Source organism: Ursus americanus, chromosome 1 (assembly GCF_024610735.1).
Source record: "Ursus americanus isolate L20-20 chromosome 1, mUrsAme1.1.p, whole genome shotgun sequence".
Classification (NCBI taxonomy): Eukaryota; Metazoa; Chordata; class Mammalia; order Carnivora; family Ursidae; genus Ursus; species Ursus americanus.
In genome coordinates, this window is record NC_142127.1 from 98,574,294 (window position 1) to 98,592,165 (window position 17,872).

At 45.5% G+C, this 17,872-nt stretch overlaps 1 protein-coding gene across 5 annotated transcripts in view; it reads left to right on the forward strand.

The window, feature by feature from the left end:
* Window positions 1-15,074, forward strand: part of FBXO36 (F-box protein 36) — an 84,595-nt gene extending 69,521 nt beyond the window's left edge. For 2 of the 5 annotated variants that reach the window (XM_045794186.2, XM_087864176.1), the window contains exons 3-4: window positions 3,118-3,290; window positions 14,570-15,074. In XM_045794186.2, the coding sequence (XP_045650142.1) occupies window positions 3,118-3,290; window positions 14,570-14,758 (362 nt within the window). In that variant the 3' untranslated portion in view covers window positions 14,759-15,074. Of the gene's footprint in view, window positions 1-3,117; window positions 3,291-14,372 lie in introns of all 5 variants that reach the window. The other 3 variants (XM_087864182.1, XM_087864177.1, XM_087864188.1) reach the window with 3 other exon arrangements.
* Window positions 15,075-17,872: the final 2,798 nt, after the last annotated feature.

Here is a 17,872-nt window from a genome sequence, read left to right on the forward strand (position 1 = left end):
CAGCAAGAAGAAGTCAGAGAGCATGTTCAACACCTCACTTGGAAATCTACGTTGCTGAATCACATCCCCTTAAGTCTATTTCTTACTTCTCATATCTCAGTAGGCCATAGTGTTTCTGCGTCTACGTGACGAGAATCGCCCATCCTCCAGTTATTAATAATATTGTCTTCACATTCCTTTAAGCCCTTAACTTTAAAGCCTCCTCAGAGTCTTCCAAGCTTCTACTAACAGCTATTTATTTATTTATTAATTACACTATTTATTGAAAACTCTTCAGCCTTGCACTTAACACCCTCCTCAGACTCATTCACGTTTTTCATACACTTTCCAATTTCGAAGATACTCCCACATCTTGGGTGCCCATTATGGCACCACGACACTTGGAAGTACTCAAATCCTTATTGTCTATCATTGTATGACAGATTACCCAGAAACTTAATGGCTTAGAACAATAATAAATGTGAATTAATTCAAACGGTTCCAGTGGGTTGGGAATTTGGGAGCAGCTCAGCTCAGCTGTTGGGTCTGCTACGGTGCTGCATGGAACCTCAGTCATCTGAGGCTCCAGTTCCATGATGACTCACATACATGGTTGACAAGTGGTGGCTGTAGCCAGGAAGGAAGTTTCAATTTCTTTCCCCATGGACCTCTCCAGGGCACTGCCGAAAATTGTTAGCATATGGTGGTTGGCTTCTCCCAGGGTGAATGATCCAAGAGGCAGCAGCAAGGCAGAATCCCCACTGTCTTTATGACCAAGACTTGGAATGTCATTCATACAATGTCCTATTGGTCACATAGATCAGCCCTAACTCAGTGTGGGAGGGAAACACAGAAGAATAAAGCCAGGAGAAGAGAATCTGGGGAGCCATCTTGGAGGTTGGTGGATACATAGTCCAACATGAAGGCGGTGATTTTACTTTTCAAAATGGATTTTGTTTTAACTTCTTTGTTTCTTATTTCAAAAGAAATAAATGTTGGTTACATAAAAAATACAAATAAACAAACATATTTTTCTAAATACCCCGATGCCCATACACTCTGAAACTGTCACGTTACATCCCTAGGTGTATATGTCCTTTTATAATTTTTACATTTTAAGGACTTTACTGGTAGAGACTTCATAAAGTGCAATCTGAGGATGCATCGAGCATGTTTTCCTGGCATTTAAAAATGAGCAAACATCTCCAATTATATTAAGGGATGTTTTATTATACTAACGGCTTTTTTTCTCCCTCCATTAAGTAACTACTGCTTTTTCTCCTCATTTTGCTGGTGGGCCGGGAGTTCTCCATGATACCTATCCTTTAGAGTCGAACTTTTGACAGGGGTATTTTTCCCTCTGGAAAGCCCTTGGACTTTAGAAGTGCTTTGAATTGGAAGCTCTTGGAATTTAGAAGCCACTAAAAACCTTAATGCCTTTGGAATGCTGGACTAACCAGTTTTAGAGAGAAATCTTATATACCTGGCTCTTCTGCGTTGCACAATTAGAGCTTTGACATAAACATGGCCCTCACTTTACATCCATTATGAAATCAGAGACCCATCAGCCAGTCGAATTATGGTTCTGCTGACTTCTGCAGAGAGCCCAGGGTTCCTGACAGTTCCATCCTACTTGCTCCAGAAGGAATGCTCCAGGCTGAGGAAGAAGGTGGTCCCTAAATCTTGGGTATTTAGTCACTTTAGAGTAGAGAGCTCTCTCTTTTCTAAGAACAGGTCTCTAGAAAGGCTAGTTATAGTGATGCTTTCAGAGTCAGAAGGGAAAAATGAGCTTCAGGGAATGAAGAAGGTCCCTCGCTTTGGGATCCCTGGGATTCACGTGCTTACTCCATCATCACCCTGTATTCCTCTCTTGTATGACGACGTAGCGGGCTTCCCTTCCTTCCAGCGTCCCTCCTTCCCTTCCTTCCTCTCTCCCTCCTTCCCTCTTTTCCTTCCTTCTCTCCTTCCTCCCTTCCTTCCTTCCACACTCCTTCCTTCCTTCCTTCCTTCCTTCCTTCCTTCCTTCCTTCCTTGATTTAAAAAAATTACACTGGTAATACGGGTTTATTGCAGAAAGATGAGAAAATACAGATGAACAAAAGGAAGAAAATGAAAGTCACTGCCCAGATTTAACCACTGTTAAAATTTGAATATGTATTCTTCCAAACATGTTTTCCTATTTATTCACCATTTCTTAGGTGTTTTTAGGGAACTGGCTTAAAAAAAAGAAATAACTGGGGCGCCTGGGTGGCACAGCGGTTGGGCGTCTGCCTTCGGCTCAGGGCAGGATCCCGGCGTTCTGGGATCGAGCCCCATGTCAGGCTCCTCCGCTGGGAGCCTGCTTCTTCCTCTCCCACTCCCCCTGCTTGTGTTCCCTCTCTCGCTGGCTGTCTCTGTCTCTGTAGAGTAAATAAATAAAATCTTGAAAAAAAAAAAAAGAAATAACTATTACTTTCTTGCACTGAACATTTAGCTAGACCATTATAATTGGTTGATTCTCTGTGAACTGTTTTCTAATTTGGAAATAACTGAAAAAGCATACAAAATATTAGGCAGAAGTTAACACGATTTTAATGAAATATTCACCTATTTTCCTCTGTCTCTTTTCTTTTTTCCATCTGTAAAGATAGGGATGAAAGAAGGCAAAGAGGGAAGAAGAAAGTTTGGTGGAGAAACAACGTATAACAATAAGGGAACAAAAATCAACTAAAATTAAGAGATAATATGTTTCAGACCAATTTGGGGAGAGGGAGGGTAGTAGAAAACCCACATGGACCAGCATCTTTTCCCATTTGGGGGTGACCATGAGGATGGAGCTGAGACTAGTTAAGTCAGTTGTCTGGACTGGAATTTGGGGCTGATGAGGTCAAGGGAATGTAGTTCATCACTGCGTTAAACAGTGAGTGTCCCTCAAAGGTTCCGATCTCATGGCAGGGACAGCACTTGGAAACAAACGTCTCACAAATGCATGTCACTGGTCCCAAAGGCAGCTCGGTGAAGGTGGGAATAACTTGGCATAATCCAAAAATTACTCCCCAGGTAAGAATGCCCTAAAGCACGTCTTACTGATAAAGATCATAGCTTTCACCTGACTGCATATGATAACCTTGTTGGTTTGTTGGTTTCTTTGAATTACAGTTCAAATTGCCTTAATATTTGGTGCAAGAATATTAGACTATGTCTTCAATTTATGTGAAGGTAAATTTGACTTCCTTGAACGGCTCTCAGACAAACTGCTCCTGAATATCATTTCTTATCTGGATCTTGAAGATATTGCCAGGCTTTCTCAAACATCACGCAGATTTGCGCAGGTAACAGATAATTATTTTGTATCTATGCAGATTTTTCCCTGTGCTTCCTTAAAGTCTTGTCTGTTCTTTCTTTCTTTCTTTCTTTCTTTCTTTCTTTCTTTCTTTCTTTCTTCCTTCCTTCCTTCCTTCCTTCCTTCCTTCCTCCTTCCTTCCTTCCTTCCTTCCTTCCTTCCTTCCTTCCTTCCCATAGTGATTTATTGTTTGCATTCATTTCACAAGCATTTGTTGAATACTTACTTTATCCTGAGCACTGTTTTAGGCACAGAGGTAGCAGACGTGAAAAGACATTATTCCTGCTCTCAAGAAACTTGCAGTCTAATAGGAGAGATCCTAACAATACAGATTATTATAATATAATGTGAGCAGTTCAACAAAGAATGTGTGTGTGATGTACAAAGACAGTGCAAAGTGATTTCTTCTGCCAGACTTCATGGAAGGGGTTACTTTATCTGGGTTTTCAAGGGAAAGAAGAGCTCACCAGGTGGTCTGGAAGACTAGGGACATTTCAGGTCAAGGGGCATTCCAAGTCCAGGCAACAGTTCAGGCAGACGCATGCCCTCATGAAAGAGGTCAGTGAGTAGTGAGTCTTCTTTATGTCTCCCTTTCTTCCATCAACTGCCTTTTACAGAATTATCTATTCACAATGTGGGTAGTTTTGGAGAATTGTTCATCATAGCGCCCTGTCCTCCTCCATGCCCCAGGCTCTTGAAATGGACTCTCTCTCACTGCTTTGAATCCTCAGAAGAATGATGAGATCAGAGTAGGCACTTGGTGCTGATTTCACCCAATGTCAGGGCCTTGAGGCAACCATTGTTGGTTCCTCTCCCTGCATCCCGGAAGGTGCCTTCATTCTTGCCCCGTTAGCTATTCCTAAACCCACATACCATCCTTCCATTAAATCCTTTTTTGTCTTAAATTAATTAGAGTTGGAATTTGTTTGAAATGGAAGAAACCTAACCTGGTTTTTAGTTGTAATATACTGTGGCAATGTCCATTTATAAAAGAGCATGCAACATTTCCCAAGATGATTTAAATTATAATCTTTTTTTTTTTTTTAACAGTATTCATGGAGCGCCTGGGTGGCACAGTCAGTTAAGCATCTGACTCTTGGTTTTAGCTCAGGTCGTGATCTCGGGCTCATGAGATTGAGCCCCTCGTTGGGTTCCACACTCAGTGCAAAGTCTGCTTGAATTTCTCTCTCTCCCTCTGCCGCTCCCCCCCGCACCCATGAGATCTATCTCTCTCTAAAAATAAATAAATCTTTAAATTAAAAAAGACAGTATTCACCCATTTTTATTTTATTTATATTTATTTATTCATTTTCAAGTAGGCTCCACACCCAATGTGGGACTTGAACTCAGGACCCTGAGATCAAGAGTCGCATGTTCTACCAACTGAGCCAGCCAGGTGCCCCTAATTCATAATCTTAGTATCTAAAAAGTCAACATTTTTTTTCACAATAATGCCATCATATTTCTTGATATATATTACTTTTAAATAATATAATCTATATTATTTCATGTATCCCCTTTGAGGATAAAAGCACATGTTTTTGCTTGGTTTTCCCCCTAAAAATGGAGAGCCAGAAGCAAGTATTACAAGTAATCACTTTATTTATTTATTTATTTTTTTGCTATTAAAAAATGTATTAAGGGGCGCCTGGGTGGCACAGCGGTTAAGCGCCTGCCTTCGGCTCAGGGCGTGATCCCGGCGTTATGGGATCGAGCCCCACATCAGGCTCCTCTGCTGTGAGCCTGCTTCTTCCTCTCCCACTCCCCCTGCTTGTGTTCCCTCTCTCGCTGGCTATCTCTGTTAAATAAATAAATAAAATCTTAAAAAAAAAATAAATAAAAAATGTATTAAAGTTAAGATTTGCTGCTAAGAAGCTGATTATTTATACTTTCAATGAAAAAGAATTTTAAATACATGAATATACTAGCGGGGATCTGTTGAAAGCTTCTGCTGGGGCCTGCGCGTATTCCCGTAACGAAATGGGAGGATTTGACAGAGAACGGCAGTAACTGCATTGTCTCCTGCAATTTATTCCTTATGCTGAGCAACTGTCTTCTCTCCAGGTGTTGCTCCCTTCCGCTCTTGATGACTCTCCCTCTCAGTGTCCGGCCATTATTTCAGTGCCGTCTTGGAAATATCCTCCATAATTTACCTGCTGTTCTAAAGTAAGCCTTTTCTAGGTTGCTGCTTTCAGCTCTCAGTATCCTTGCAGAGCAGAATGGTTTGAAGATGGAGACTGGTCCAGGGCTGCTGCCTTTTTCTCTCCATGTAATAGTAACCACTCATCTCTGTCTTCAGTCTACATTTTATCTGCATACCATTTACTTTGTTTTCACCCCCATTTATAAATTATTTTCTGTTTTGTCCTGCCATTTACTACGTTATTAATGAAAAGAAAAAAGCTTCTATTTCAAATCTCTGCAGGCAAATTTATTAGCACCTTATTTGTGTCCATGTCCAACCCTTTCCTCTGACCTCAGGAAGGGAGCTGTTCCTCTCCTCTGCAAGGCCACTACCGCCTGCCACCTGGCTCCAAGTCCGACCCAAGGGACTTTAGTGTGCCACTTATCTCCTTTCTCTTCTGGGTTGTTGTTGTTATTTTTAAAAACCATTTTTTTTTTTAAAGTAGGCTCTACACCCAGGGTGGGGCCCAACGCAGGGCTTGAACTCAGGACCCTGAGACCAAGACCTGAGCTGAGAGCAAGAGTCAGAGCCACCCAGGCAGCCCTAAAAATCTTTTTGTTTATAAATAATTTTATTTTATTTTTTAAACAAGACCTTATTTATTTATTTGAGAGAAAGCGAGAGAGAGAAAACAAGTTTGGAGGGGGACAGCAGAGGCAGAGGGAGAAGCAGACTCCCTGCTGAGCAGGGAGCCTGACATGGGGAGCTTGATCCCGGGACCCTGAGATCATGACCTGAGCCTAAGGCAGATGCTTAACCGACTGAGCCACCCAGGCGCCCCTACAAATAATTTTAGATTTGTAAGTGTTGCAAAGATAATACAGACAGTTTGCATATATCCTTCACCAGCTTTCCCTAACACTGACATCTTATATAACCGGGGACATTTATCAAAACTCAGCAATTAATACTGATATAATACTATTAACGAGGCCACAGACTTTATTCATATTTCATCAGTTTTTCCACTAACGTCCTTTTGCTGTTTCAGGATCCAGTCTGGAATACTATATTGCATTTAGTTCCTATTTTTAAATCTTATTTTCATTTGTTTTTCCTCTCGGAAATTTTCTCAAATCAGCCTCATTCTTAAGATAAACCCAAAAACTCTTGACTCTATTTGCAACCAATCTCTTTCCTTTTCTCCTTGGGAAAACAAAACAAAACAAAACAAAACAAAACAGTTTACAAGGCAGTTCACCTTCAGCAAACTAGCATCTTCAGTGGGAGCAAGATTTTATAATCCACGATTAAATGAGAACAGTAAGTAAATGCGATATGAATAGTTTGTTATCAAGCCACATTTATTCCATTTAAATGATCTTTTTTTTTTTTTTAAATAGTAGGCTCCATGTCCAATGTGGGGCTTGAACTCACGACCCTGTGATCCAGGTCTCATGCTCTACCAACTGAGCCCGTCTAAATGATCATCCTTTATTGGAGGTTAGGCCTTCCTATTTTGGGAAGAGTTAAAATGTCCCTTCTCTTTTTTTTTTTTTTTAGATTTTATTTATTTATTAGAGAGAGTGAGAGGGAGCACGAGAGTGGAGTGAGAGGGAGCACGAGAGCGGGGTGAGGGGCTGAGGGAGAAGTAAACTCCCTGCTGAGCAGGGAGCCTGATTCGGAGCTCAATATGGGACTCCAGGATCATGACCTGAGCCAAAGGCAGATGCTTAACTGACTGAGCCACCCAGGCGCCCCAAAATGTCCCTTCTTTTATGAAATAATGGCCTTAAAACATGATCATTTAAACAAATTATCCTTACTTGGAAAAATTAAAAAGTTAGTAACCTTGTTTTGATTCTTAATTTTTGTTTTGTTTGATTTCTAAAAATTTCACGTCTTACAACATCCTACGTTCCCAAAGCCACTAGTCTACTCTGAGCCTACCTCATCTCCCTTTCTTTCCCCGCTCTGTCCATGCCTCAGAAATATAACTAAATATCCCTGGCCTCGTTCACAGTAACCCCCTCATTGTCACACCTAAAGGGCCTGTTTCAGGCCTTCCACTTCCTGACCCATCTTTGTTTCCAGAATTTTCTGCTGGCTTTTCTCCTGGCTGTCTCTTGTGTGCTGGGTCAGCGGTCTTGGGCCTTTGGCATTTGCTTATACTGTTCCTTTCCCTAGGAGTGTCCTGCTTCCAACCCACCTCTCTTAACTCCCACCATCTGCTCTTGCCCTGATTCCATGTTGACCCAACCACAGAGCCTCCATGGATGAGCCCCTGAGAGCCTGGTTGCCGGGTGGTTGTACTCAGGGTGAACAAGGAGGCATCGTCTGGGAGCTTGGCTAATAGGAGCACACCCCTGAAAGCTGACTCCCGTGTCATGGGATACGAGAAAGGCAGCCTGAGGGCCAACCCTGCCATTGCTGCAAGCTCCTGCCAGGTAATGCTGCCAGGAGGGAGCCTGCGTGGGGGCTGCTGGCTTGGCCCAGGGGCACCAGGCCCCGATGCTCAGGAGAGCATCAGATCACAGCAGAGCAGGCCCGAAAGAACCCCTGCAGCTGGTTGAAAGGCTGAAGCCCGGGCAGGCCAGGACGATAGTCATCTTGGTCGTGACTCAGGAACAGCTACAGACTCCCTGTGACCCTGGTTCCCAAGTCTGGCCAAGTAGGCCAAGCACCCGGGGAGCAGGTGGAAAGAGAGATGCGAGGCCCACACCCTCACAGGTGGACCAGTCTGAGGTGGGTCCCACATCTGTGCTCTTGACGTGCTTGCTCGTATTTACAGGAACCCAGCTCTGAATCCTGTCCAAGAATTTGATATTAAAATGGTACAGATAAAAAGTCTCAAGAGATGTTGGAAGCTTGGGGGTGGTGGTGGTGGGGTGTTTTCCTATCTTCACTGTGTATGGGTGTTGGGAAGTGTTTAAATCAGACGAGGACAGAGCTGGGTTCTGTTCTTCTATCAGCCACTCCCCGCTAGGAGCCTGGGGCAACACCCCTTTTTTTTTTTTTTTAAGATTTTTTTATTTATTTGAAAGAGAGTGAGAGAGAGAGCACAGAGGAAGAGGAAGAGGGTGAAGCAGACTCCCCACTGAGCAGGGAGCCTGACAAGGGGCTCGATTCCAGGATCCCAAGATCATGACCTGAGCTGAAGGCAGACGCCCAACTGACTGAGCCACCCAGGCGCCCCAGCCTTATTCTTTCAGAGCCTTAATTTCCCCATTTGTAAAAGGAGAGATCTTTTTTTAAATGCTTAACTTATTTATTTTTATTTTACTATGTTATGTTAGTCACCATACAGTACATCATTAGTTTTTGATGTCGTGTTCCATGATTCATTGTTTGCCTGTAACACCCAGTGCTCCATGCGATACATGCCCTCCTTAATACCCATCACTAGGCTAACCCATTCCCCTACTCCCTTTCCCCTCTGAAACCCTGAGTTTGTTTCCCCAGAGTCCATAGTCTCTCATGGTTCGTCTCCCCCTCTGATTTCCCTCCCTTCATTTTTCCCTTCCTTCTCCTAATGTCCTCCATGCTATTTCTTATGCTCCACATATTAGTGAAGCCATATGATAATTGTCTTTCTCTGCCTGACTTCTTTCACTTAGCATAATCTCCTGTAAAAGGAGAGGTCTTGAAGTCTTAACTAGATAAGCCCTAGAATCCCTTTCAACTTTTAGATAGCATCGTGTGTGTTAAGTTCATGCACCACCACCAGAGGGAGCTAAATCCATGATTAGCTGTGCCTCGGATCAAAGTAACTGGAACCATAGCCAGGATGCATCATACCTTGTGTTTCTTAGCCTGGCATCGACCAAGCAAAGAGCCGCAGGGTTTGGGCGTCTTAAATGGGGTATTATGTAGACCAATTTATAATATAAAACAAACTGTAAATATTTCCAGTATAAAATATGAGTCACAAATGAAGTTACACTGGTAGAAATTTCAGCTCTCTTTTGAGAATTCTTTTCTCTTCCTCCAAATCTCATAGTTTTCTTCAATAATCTTCATTATATGAGACACACTGATATCCCGAAACATATCGTGCCAGTAATGGGGTAGTCATCTACCCTGGTGTGAGAGTTCAAATCTTTTAAAAGAGGATCAGAAGATCCGTTTAATTTTTCCACATTAAGACATTTTCAAGAGTTTCCCTTTGTTGCTTATATTTAGAATACGTTGTGATCCAAGTAGAGAAATTAGACTTTGAAGGACTGTTGAAGATGGGATAAGCTAACAAATAATTTGACTGATATCAGAATGTTTGGGGGGCTGTCAATATCAGAAGATTCAGTGTTGCCGTGTCACAGTAACCATTATGTGAATGTATCATACTTTTTGCTTTGACACTTATGCAGAAAGGTTCTTAAGTGATTATGCCTCCTTATACTATACATTTCTGTTTGTAATTCTTTCTTTTCCCTTATTAGAGTACTTTTAGAGTAGCATAAAAATATAGGAAAGTATAAAAGTAAAAAATCCTGGCTGCTTTCTGCTCAAAACTGAATGCAATGGGGTCCTGAAATGGAGATAACGCTTACATGTCTCCGTCCTCCCCAGAAGGAAGTTAGGGTGCGGGGGAGCAAGGCAGGACAGAGCCAAGGCCAGGCCTCGGGTGGTGCCACTGGGAATGCTTGGCTGCCTGGGGCTGGGGGTGGGGAGGAGAGTGGGTGGCGGGCTCTGGGCCAGGTGGGCTGAAATGGTGGCTCATGGTAGGAGGACAGAAATCAGGGACCCCCACGGTTCCCCTTCACACAGCTGTTGAATGCTGGGGTGGGTTCCAATCCTGGTACTCAGGGCAGGGTGCAACTTGTGAGGGACAGGTAGAGATGGTGGTGGCAACAGGCAGAGCAGGACTGTGTCCAGGGCAGGAGCGGACACCAGCTCGTCTGTGTGTGTGTGTGTGTGTGTGTGTGTGTGTGTGTAATCACTTAGGCCTTCCTCCCAGACTCAAGGGAGGCAGCTGGGCTTCCCCACCCACCATGCTCTCTGAAACGTTTGGGGCATCCAGCCTTCGATGTGGTGCTATTTGTACTGTTAGGGGGTGAAGGCTACTGCTCTCCTGACCTCTCACTGGCCAGGGCCGGTTGCTCAGGGGACTGTCTGGGACTAGAGGTGCCGCCATCTTGGACTGCATCCTCTGAAATGCGCCGTCTCCTCAGACACTGGCAGGGAAGAGATGGCTGCAGGTTCACGTACTGTGTTTGGATATAGCCCTTCTATGGCTAGCGCTGCGACCAGAACTACCTCTGCAGCCCCATCCCCAACCTCAGGGGGCCAGGAGATGGGGGACAACAGATGCAGTATTTCTGAGTGCCACTGGCTCTGCGACAAACGGGATATCCAGAATGGAGCAGCACACACACAAGATTCAGATATCCACAGGCAGGGTCATCGTAGTGTGCGGTCTCGAACACAGCACCCTGCTTTCACATCTTCAGTATTAGAAAGAAGAGGCCTTCATCCTTTTACTTCTCCTCTTTTCCGTGTTTCTTGGGACCATATTTTTTGAACATATGTCTGGCATTAAGAACCGACTCAGAACCAAAGACAACACTATACATAAAATACCTTTTGGCTAAGAAGCTGAGTTTCTTACTCTCCTTTGCCCTCCAAGATGTCTGTGTTACACTCTCTTCTCTCTCCTGAAGTCTCCTTCCTCACTCTTAGTTGATATTGTGGCCTCTTATTTCATGGAGGAATTAGAAGCAGTCACCAGAGAACTGCCCCATTGTCCCTTCCCCTCTTCTACCAGCGCCTCATCCCTCTACCCATTGACTCTGTGAACTTCCTGTCCCAGTAAGAAGTTCTCCTCCTTTTTACCCAAGGTCACACTTCCACCTGTGCACTTCAGGTCCTCTGTTCAGCCACTTTGCTCATGCAGCTGTCCCTGTCACTAGTTTTACCCCTTCTGCTGGAGCATTTCCATCAGCACATAAATTAAAAAAATAAAATGCCTTGACCTAATTCCCCACTCTGCTCTTCAAGCAAAATTCCCTCAAAAGAGTCACTGTACCTGCTATATCCACTTCCTCTTCTCCTGTCCTTTCTTGGACTCACTCTAGCCAGGCATTCAGTCCCCACTGTGCCTTTGAAACTTCTTGTCAAGGTTGCCCTTTGCACACGATCTTGCACCAATTTTAAATTCCTGTCTTTTCAGCAGCCTTTGAGACATTGGATTGTCTGGGTTTTCTTCCTTATTCTCAGTCTCTATTGCTGGAAACTTTTTTATTTTCTGACTGCTTTCATGTCGGAATGTCCTAGAGCTCTTCCCTGGGCATTTTCTCTCTCTACAGTCACCCCTATGTGATAGCATCTAATCCCAGGGCTTTAAATAGTATTTACACACTGATAATTTTCAAACATGTGTTTCTAGGCCAGGTTGGCCCCTCGAACTCCTTACTTCTAAGTCTAATTGCGTGCTCAACACTCCAGATGGAGTATAGACATCACAGATTTAACATGTCAAAACCAGACCTCTTGATATTCCCTCCGCCACGTATCTATTGACCAATTCTGCTTCTCCCACGGTCTTATTTTCTCAGTCATTGGCAACACCATTCACCCAGGTGCTCAAGCCAAAAAGCTCATCATTAATTCTTCTCTTTCTTCTTACTTCTCATCTAATTCATTCGCAAGTCTTATGAGCTCTGCCTTCAAAATATGTCACAGTCCAGCCCTCTCTCACCTCCTCCCTTGCCACCACCCACCACACGCCATCCTTGTGTCTTCCTGGACTTGCCACTAAGGACACCACAACAGATTTGCTTTCCCCTGATGGGGATGACAGTATACCTTCTTCATTCTGCATCAGGATTATGTTGGTTCTCTGGCTGTGGGTCTTACCTCACAGAGCTCTCGGTCCTGTCACCTCGCTACGTGCTGCTCAACATTGATGACGTCACGCCGATGAGCAGGAGGTGGCAGACAGCTTCGATGCTCTGGCGAGATCTCTGCATGCAAGGGGGTGGAGATGAACTGCGCAAAAATGGAGAGGCCTGCCGTCTCAGCAAGTTACCTAAGACCCCACGCCTCAGGTCTACTTCCTACCATAAAAAAGCAGCCACAGCTCTTTGTGGGTCTTTTCTCGTTTTCAAGGTACGTATACAACTGAGTGTGCTTCTCCACGTACCGCCCGTGGTAAGTGGGGCGCAGCTGCTGGTCGGGACTGTGCTGTGAGCAGCTGTGCCACTGGCTTCTCCTGAGCCAGCAGATTCGATGCTGCGCCAGGCGTCTGCAGCCTACGTGGCCGCAGCCTCCCTGGGTCCTTGCTGAGACCTGCAGCGCCCCTCCCGAGAAGTACAGCTTGTCCGCCCGGGCCTTAGAGCGAAGACCAGAATTTGTTTGTAGGAAAACTGTTCTGCTTTTGAAAATGGCTCTTGGATTTCTACTGGGCATAGGCTACGGTTTTGGCTGGATGGTCAAAGCCTCGCAAAGAACCGGATTTGGAGATGAGTGGTGATTCCTAGGCAAGAGGTATTTGGATGGACTTCTCAGCCTAAGCCGGAGGAGAAAGATATTTGTGTCCCGTGTCACTGCTCAGCAAAAGGCACCTCGCGCAGAGCAGGTGTTCCGTAACTGGACGGGTCACGTGCTCCGCTCTGTGGATGTCAGTCCCCGCGTTTCCCCAGCCAGCCTCCTGTCCGCTGGGTTCATAAATGATGAAACGGCCCTTGGCAAGGATGAGGCCTGCGTGTGGCCTCGACAGGAGCCGCCTCCTATCAAGATGAATCGGGCTAGTGCCACAGGGGAGACTAATACTGAGCCCCCAATAAAGGCTGTACTCCAGGGGGGTCCAGTCAGTCCCTTGGTGCTCGGTGAGTAACACCGGACCCTTCATGGAGGAAGCAGAATTCGTCCTTCCCGGATCCTGGCCTGTTCTAGATACGGATCTGCCTTCCTTGCGCGCCTTGGGCCTTCAGCTCCATTGTGTGTAAGTCGACCGAATGCCTTCCCTTCCGTCATTATATCCCATACGAGATCGCTTCAGATTATTTGACTCCAATAAATAATTCATGAAACAGACATACATAAATGAATAAATGCAGTCATGGACACAAAATTTCTTGCTCTCAGCATATGCTCCATCAGTTTTTGATCTTGGAGGGGTCCACGGGCTTCTTGCTTTTCTCTGCCTTCTTTTAAGAGAAGTGTCAGTGGGAGTTCGGAGAGCTGGGGCATGTCTGAGGGGGGCTTGAGCAGAAGGGAGGCCCAGGCCAGCGTGCTTAAAGAACTCTGGGCTCCTTGTTGCTTGCCCACCGTGCCTAGGTCCTTCCACCTCCGGATTTTCTTGACTAACCACCACTGAATGGAACTGATGAAAGGGGAAATCAGGGGGCACCTGGGTGGCGCAGTCAGTTAAGTGACTGACTCTTGGTTTCAGCTCAGGTCCTGATCACAGGGTTGAGAGTTCAAGCCCCACGTGGAGACTACTTTTAAAAAAACAGTAATAATAAAATAAAATGGAGGCAAGCCTAGCAGGAGTTAGCAAGGCTCCCACCTGAGAAGCTACTGCTGCACTGGGTGGAAGGTCGGTCGGCCACGCTGCTGTCAGCCTTTGTTGTGTGGTTCATTGGAAATGAACAATATAATGTTGCTCATTATATATAAATTAACTGTATAATGTTGTATATGGGACGCCGGGGTGGCTCAGTCGGTGAAGCATCTGCCTTTGGCTCAGGTCATGATCCCAGGGTCCCGGGATCGAGTCCTGCGTGGGGCTCCTTGCTCAGTGGGGACCCTGCTTCTCCCTCTCCCTGCTGCTCCCCCTGCTTATGCTCTCTCTCTCTCTCTCTCCCTCTGACAAATAAATAAAATCTTAAAAAAAAAAAACCACAATGTTGTATATGTACTATTTATAGCTATCTTGCATTTTTCATCTTAAATGAGATCAGGACTTGGTTTATTCCGTGAATCAAATATTGCTTTGTCCTTCAGGCCTTCGTGCACTTGCCCTTCCTCCAAGAGGAAAGCAAGGAGGCGGGAACCGTGGCTGGGGCGTCTTCGTGCACGCATCGCGGGTCCTCCGGTATCTCACAGGCGGCGGGAACGGGACAGTGATTTTGTGAGTGAGTAAATGACTTTGACTTACCCCGTGTCTGACAGAATCCGCCTCTGCCTCTTGCCACCCACAGCTGTGCACGTCTGACAAACTGTGGGAGACAATAGTGCAGTCTGCCTGTGACACCGTCACGCCGGACATGCGGGCCCTGGCCGAGGACATAGGCTGGAGGCAGATGTTCTTCACCAACAAGCTGCAGCTCCAGCGGCAGCTCCGCAAGAGGAGACAGAGACAAGGAAGCCAGAGAAACAGTACATTTTAGGGACACATTTGCTTACCCGCAGGGGAGGCGAGGCATGGCTGTAGTTTCCTTCCGTGTCCAAATCTCTTCCGTTTCCTTGGACTAAGAACTCAGACTTGAACTTGCCGATTCAAGGAGCCATCGGGAGAGCGTACAGCGTTTGCACACGGGCAGCCCTGCCCCACTAGGCCGTGCCTCGCTTGAACCACCGTCCCCCTGTTGGAGGGTCCGGTTCGTGGCCCCAGCAAAGGGCTGCGGGACAGGAAGCCCGTGACACCCATAAGAAAAGAGGCTTCCGCTGTACAGAAACAAACAATAAATGATTATTTGCAGGTTTTTACTATATACCTGTTTTTGTCTAGGCATTTGAAAGGATGAGTGCGCTTCTGAATTTTTGCCTGACATAGGTGGCTTCGCGTCCCTGCGGGAAACGGCGAGGGCCAGGGGCCACAGGAGGCAGTCCGGTGGGCACGGCCGCCTTCGCACCTCTATTCCCCGACATTTGAACTCAGGGCCCTGTCATGTGGCCCCTGGATGCCAGGCTCCGTCCCTGCAGGTGGACAGCCTTGGATCTGGCCCTGTGGCGTGGCCGGAGCAACGTCCACTGTTCTGCCTGCAGGGCCTCTCCAGAGCCCAACTCCCCAAGACTTCCCACTGTCAAATAAACCTATAAACTTTCCTTAGAGGGACATTGCCCACCCCGCTTCCCCCCAGGAACGTGGACAGCTACCCCTTCTACCCCAGGGGTTTTTCAGATCACAAGCTGTGGATAACCGAGTGAAAACCTAAGTACGGTTTATAGTCTGTTAACTTGGAAGAGGGATACAAACAGTACCGTTGTCGGGAGGAAACTCTACCTTCCTGAGATGGGTAATTTACAAATTGTTTTCTTCCCACGCTTTCCTGAGGATAAAGTACCCCCCCTCCCACCCCCGGCCTCCCCTGACATTGACACTCAAAGCAGCAAATCATCTGATGATTCCTTTTAGGCTACAGAAAAAAGTAGCTGTCAACTTCCCATCACAGTTTCTTCCCTGCAACCTGCACTTTAGTACCGGGAAGAAATAACATACGCCCCACCTGCTCCCCGTGCAGAGGAATTTCCTGAGATGCCTTGAGGCCTCCAGCTTCAGCCAATCTCCCCAGTCAAGTCCTCCTGAGTGGCTCAGAGCCACAATTTTAGTGATCGGTTCTTTTTTCTTTCTTACTAAACCTATGTTCATATCAAATCAGGTTTTAACCCCCAACCCTTAAAACTCACCCCCTTAAAACTCAGTTACAGATTTCCAGCGACATCTGTGAAATCGAGTGCAGTCTGCTTCCTGGCTGATGAGGAGCCTGTCAGAGTTGTGTCTGGATTTAGTCCAAGCAAAGAGCAAAGGTTTAACTGGTGAGAGAGCTGGGCTGCCTTCGCCACCCAGGAGGGCCTCTGCCAGGGTGTTGGAGGTGACGGGCTGGCCCGCAGGGGCCACGCACTTCTGCACAGATCCTGCAGCCTTGTTTCTCCCCAAAGTCCCCGACTTCGCTCAGGGCCAGAACATAGATTAACACCATGTGTGCGCAAGGACTGTGTGTATGGTTTGGTACGCAACATAACTACATAAATATAAAGTTACAGCTCCTTCGTAACATCGATGCAAATATGTCAACAGCTTAAGCATTTCATATGTCCTGTTTAATCAAGTAACAGACTCTGAAAGCTTACGGACATACACGGTGTTCTAGTTCAACATGAATCAGCAAGAACACAAACCAAACCCTTTGCAAACTCTTACCGTGTATGGAAACTATTATAACATAAAAATAGATGCGAACGGTAAATAACAATGAAAAATGAGCTTTTGATACGTTGACTATTGCTGACAATAGTCGAAATTAACACAGGTTATTAGATTATCTAAGTGATTATCAGCCCTAATAATTTGGGTGCCTTATTGCCTGATTATAATTTTTTTTGGTCAAAAAAATTGACGCCTGGGTGGCACAGCGGTTAAGCGTCTGCCTTCGGCTCAGGGCGTGATCCCGGCGTTCCGGGATGGAGCCCCACATCAGGCTCCTCCGCTATGAGCCTGCTTCTTCCTCTCCCACTCCCCCTGCTTGTGTTCCCTCTCTCGCTGGCTGTCTCTCTCTCTGTCAAATAAATAAATAAAATCTTTAAAAAAAAAATACCAGTTTCACCCACCTAAAATCCTGCAGGGGACTGATATTCTCAGTGGTTGAAACATTTTGCCCCTCTTCTCCAGCCTCATTTTCCGTGTTAGATCCCCTGTGGCAGTCCCATCGGATGGGATTAGATAGCTATGGTGTTGCCTTTCTGCCTCCACAGACAGCTTTCATGTGGACGAGTTACTCTGCTCTGTGTATGACATACCATCGCACAGTGAAATGCCACAGCACTTTATAATCTTGCCCTTTCTCATCTTTTAAGTCAAAAGTGTTTCTACTCTGTTCTCATTTACCATTGTAATAGTAAAAGCAAAATGCTGATATTTTCTGATGATTTATACGTTTAGTGTTATAAGAACAACTACTTAACAACAGCAAATGTGAAAATTTATAAACTAAAAAAATAAATATATTTTTCTTAATATCAAGTTCGGTTACTGCTTTTTTTTTCCTGAACAGGTTAGCATAGTATGTGCATTCAACCCCACTTATATGGAATCCAAAACATTGTGCACTGAGTAGACTCAAGAATTTAGACTGAGGTCATGAATTTTTTACAAGATTTTATTTATTTATTTGAGAGAGAGAAAGAGAAAGCAGGGGGAGGAGAAGAGGGAGAGGGACAAGCAGACTCCGTGCTGAGCATGGAGCCCAACATGGGGCTTGGTCCCACGACCCTGAGATCATGACCTGCGCCGTAATCAAGAGTCAGCCACTGAAACCGACTGAGCCATCCAGGCGCCCCAGACTGAGACTGTGATTGGGGTGAAGGATGGGAAGCCGGGGTAGGGACAACTCACTAGTCTCCACTTATTATTGTTTTCCGAGCTGCTTCTGTCCAAGATAGTCACCAGCCCTCATTAATTACCCCAAACTGACTCCCAAGACACCGAAAACTAATATAGAACAAGCTTACTAAAAACATAAACATTTGCGCGGCATAGTTTTTTGCTCTGAGCTTTAGTGGGA